Genomic DNA, 2,753 nt, shown 5'->3' with positions numbered 1-2,753 from the left:
CCATGCGTCTTACCTCTGAAGGTGACGCTGGCCAGCGGGTCAGAGTGCCTCAGGTTGTTGGCGCGTTGAAGAAGGCAGCGTAACATGGCTGAGAGGCTCTAAGGTGCCGGGTTCAAAGCATTCGCTTCACCATAAAGGAAACGATGGAGGAACGCAGTGATAATCTGACCAAAGGCAGCAGCTCAAAACCCACAAGGTGAAAGAGAACCGATTCTCAGAAAAAAAGAAAACTATAGATATAAAAATATGAATGAAACAAACAAGTTGTTTCATTCAACTTAATCTGAAGTAAGTCACAGTATCACAACAAAAGCACAACTCATCCAGTTCGTTATGCAGCTTCTGTCTATGTCCAAAAGCACAAACATGAAAACTTTTCCTCAGGTGAAGAGTCCAAACAGCTTGTTCCTCGTTCTTCCACACACTCAGAGAGAAAGAGGCGAGTGTTCACACACTCCTCACATCCAGAGGAAATGTCACCATTTCCTGTACTCCTTTGCTCCCGTCTCCGGGTTGTTTCCCTATTCTTCCCACATTTTTCGCATCCATTCTCTGTAGGTTTTGTGAACATTTGAAATCAGATGTTTTGTATCGGGTAGTTTTCTTTGAATTTGGCCTTCAGCTAAAATGGTAAAATGTTCAAAGCAACCACAGGGGCTGGATGTGTCCGACTAGATTATATTTTCTAATATTCATTAAAATTAAAAGATGATTTAATTTCCTTGGATAATAAAAACATGGTACTTGGTCACATATTTAAAAAAATAAATAAATAACACAAACATAAAGACCTAATAATGCAACACAAGTCTTTATGTAGCAGCTAACAGGAAACTCATGTAATTAGTGGGAGATCGCCATCTGCAGACACAAAGCAGGGCACACACATGATCACTAGTATCATGCCTCCATGCTCCAAATAAAACTATCATCTGAGGAACAGGTGACCTGAACTTACTGTACAGAACCTGATTCAGGCAAACAGTGGGTAGAGGCAGTTAATAGCAGAAGGTGATAACATGGTTGTAACAGATTTGAAAGTGATTTATGAATAATTATATAATCTGTATAATTCTTTATATATTATATCACTATAGGCAGCAAGATAATGAACAATCAGACTGAGTAGTAAATCTGCTCCGCAAACACACAATGAAAGAACAACAAGCCACTGTTTTTAATGAAGCAGTAAATAAAATCAATCTAGAGTTTATCAATTTGTTTTTAAGGCAGAACAAAAAGGACTAAATGGTTAAATACACGATTAGGTCGACACGTTTGACCAGCACCAGTCTTCTACATAATCAAACGTCAACTGGAGGCTCTGCTCCCTTAATGCAGTTCTGTTCAGTCTGTGCACTTCCTTTAATGCATTTAGCCCTGAATGGAAGAAATGATGCAGCAGGTTTAGGAGCAGACGGAGGAGGAGGGGGGGTTAAACACAGAGCATCAGGTAACAGGCAGAGGAGAAGCTGGAGTGAGTCTTCAGCTGTTCAGCCATTAGGTTTCTATCAGTAAATGAAGCAGCAAATACTTAAAACAAAGGGTAAAACAAAGAAACAAAGGATATTGTAAATATGTGTACAGTATAGACATTCTCCTCCGACACTTGGTTTCTTTTGCGTAAACCCAGCCACAGTTTGCTGAAGGCAGTATTTTTGACCATTTCGTGCATTTTGGTGCCAAAGGTCTGAGCGGTTGCTGTGTTTGGGGGGCAAAGTTTTATTATGTGTTGCTCACGTGAAGAATTCCAACAGAGATTTTCAACCTGCCGGCCCCAAACACAGATGTGTGTGAGTGAGTGTGTGTGTGTTACAGGGCAGCACTGAGGGAAAGGTCAGTTCTGTTACAAGGATGAAGGGTCATTTGTTCATGACATGTTTTCTGTAACTTATATACTGTGTGTCTGCTGCTGTAATCTACTGTGCTCTACTGCTTCTCTCTGCTGTTTTCTCCCTCTACTGCAGTGAGAAAGGTCCAGAGAGGAGGTGCAGCGAAAGCAATGAACACCTGCATGACAACTGTTCATGTCACAGCATGTTTCATGGATGTGGGATGGATGCGTTCATTTTTGAAACTCGTTGTTCGGAGCCTGTGATGTAACATTTATCATGGGATACAGACCCCCCCCCCCCTCCCCCCAGTATGACTGGACAGGTTTTTGACCCTACAAGCAGTTTGTGCCTGCCCCACCCCAAGCAGACTGGAAGCCATGACAGACCCTTTCCAATAATAACCTCTCAGCTGTCAGAGAGAGAGAGAGTGTTTAGATCAATACTGTACACACACACACACACACACACACACATACACACACACACATACACACACACGCGCACACACACACACATACACACACACGCGCACACACACACACGCACACACACACACACACACACACACACACACACACACACACACACATACACACACACGCGCACACACACACACGCACACACACACACACACACACACACACACACACACACACACACACACACACACACACACATTCCTACCTTCATAGGTGACAGAGCAGTAGGCATCGCTGACATCGTCGTCTGGTGTCTGCAGACGCTCTGCACACAGAATAAACACACGCAGCATAGCTGACACAAACACACACACACACACGCTGCAGAGCCAAGTCAGACGCAGCAGTGTCCATATAAAGGCATCAGTGCGTCCAAGTAATGTCCATAACAGTGAGAATCCAACGCAGGTCTCAGAGAGCAACTGGCGACTGAGAGAGA

The 2,753-nt window shown here is 43.4% G+C and overlaps 1 protein-coding gene across 8 annotated transcripts in view; it reads right to left on the bottom strand.

Annotated features, from left to right (window-relative positions):
• dysf (dysferlin, limb girdle muscular dystrophy 2B (autosomal recessive)) overlaps window positions 1-2,753 on the bottom strand; it is a 44,733-nt gene extending 41,980 nt beyond the window's left edge. For 4 of the 8 annotated variants that reach the window (XM_029128396.3, XM_029128434.3, XM_029128471.3 and 1 more), the window contains exon 1: window positions 2,520-2,752. In XM_029128396.3, coding sequence (XP_028984229.1) covers window positions 2,520-2,607 — 88 coding nt within the window. In that variant the 5' untranslated portion in view covers window positions 2,608-2,752. Of the gene's footprint in view, window positions 1-13; window positions 452-2,519 lie in introns of those variants that run through there. The other 4 variants (XM_055504649.1, XM_029128462.3, XM_055504648.1 and 1 more) reach the window with 3 other exon arrangements.

Source organism: Betta splendens, chromosome 2 (assembly GCF_900634795.4).
Source record: "Betta splendens chromosome 2, fBetSpl5.4, whole genome shotgun sequence".
In the NCBI taxonomy this organism is placed as follows: Eukaryota; Metazoa; Chordata; class Actinopteri; order Anabantiformes; family Osphronemidae; genus Betta; species Betta splendens.
The sequence above is the reverse complement of the archived record's forward strand: the minus strand, read 5'-3'. Positions and strand labels throughout refer to the sequence as shown.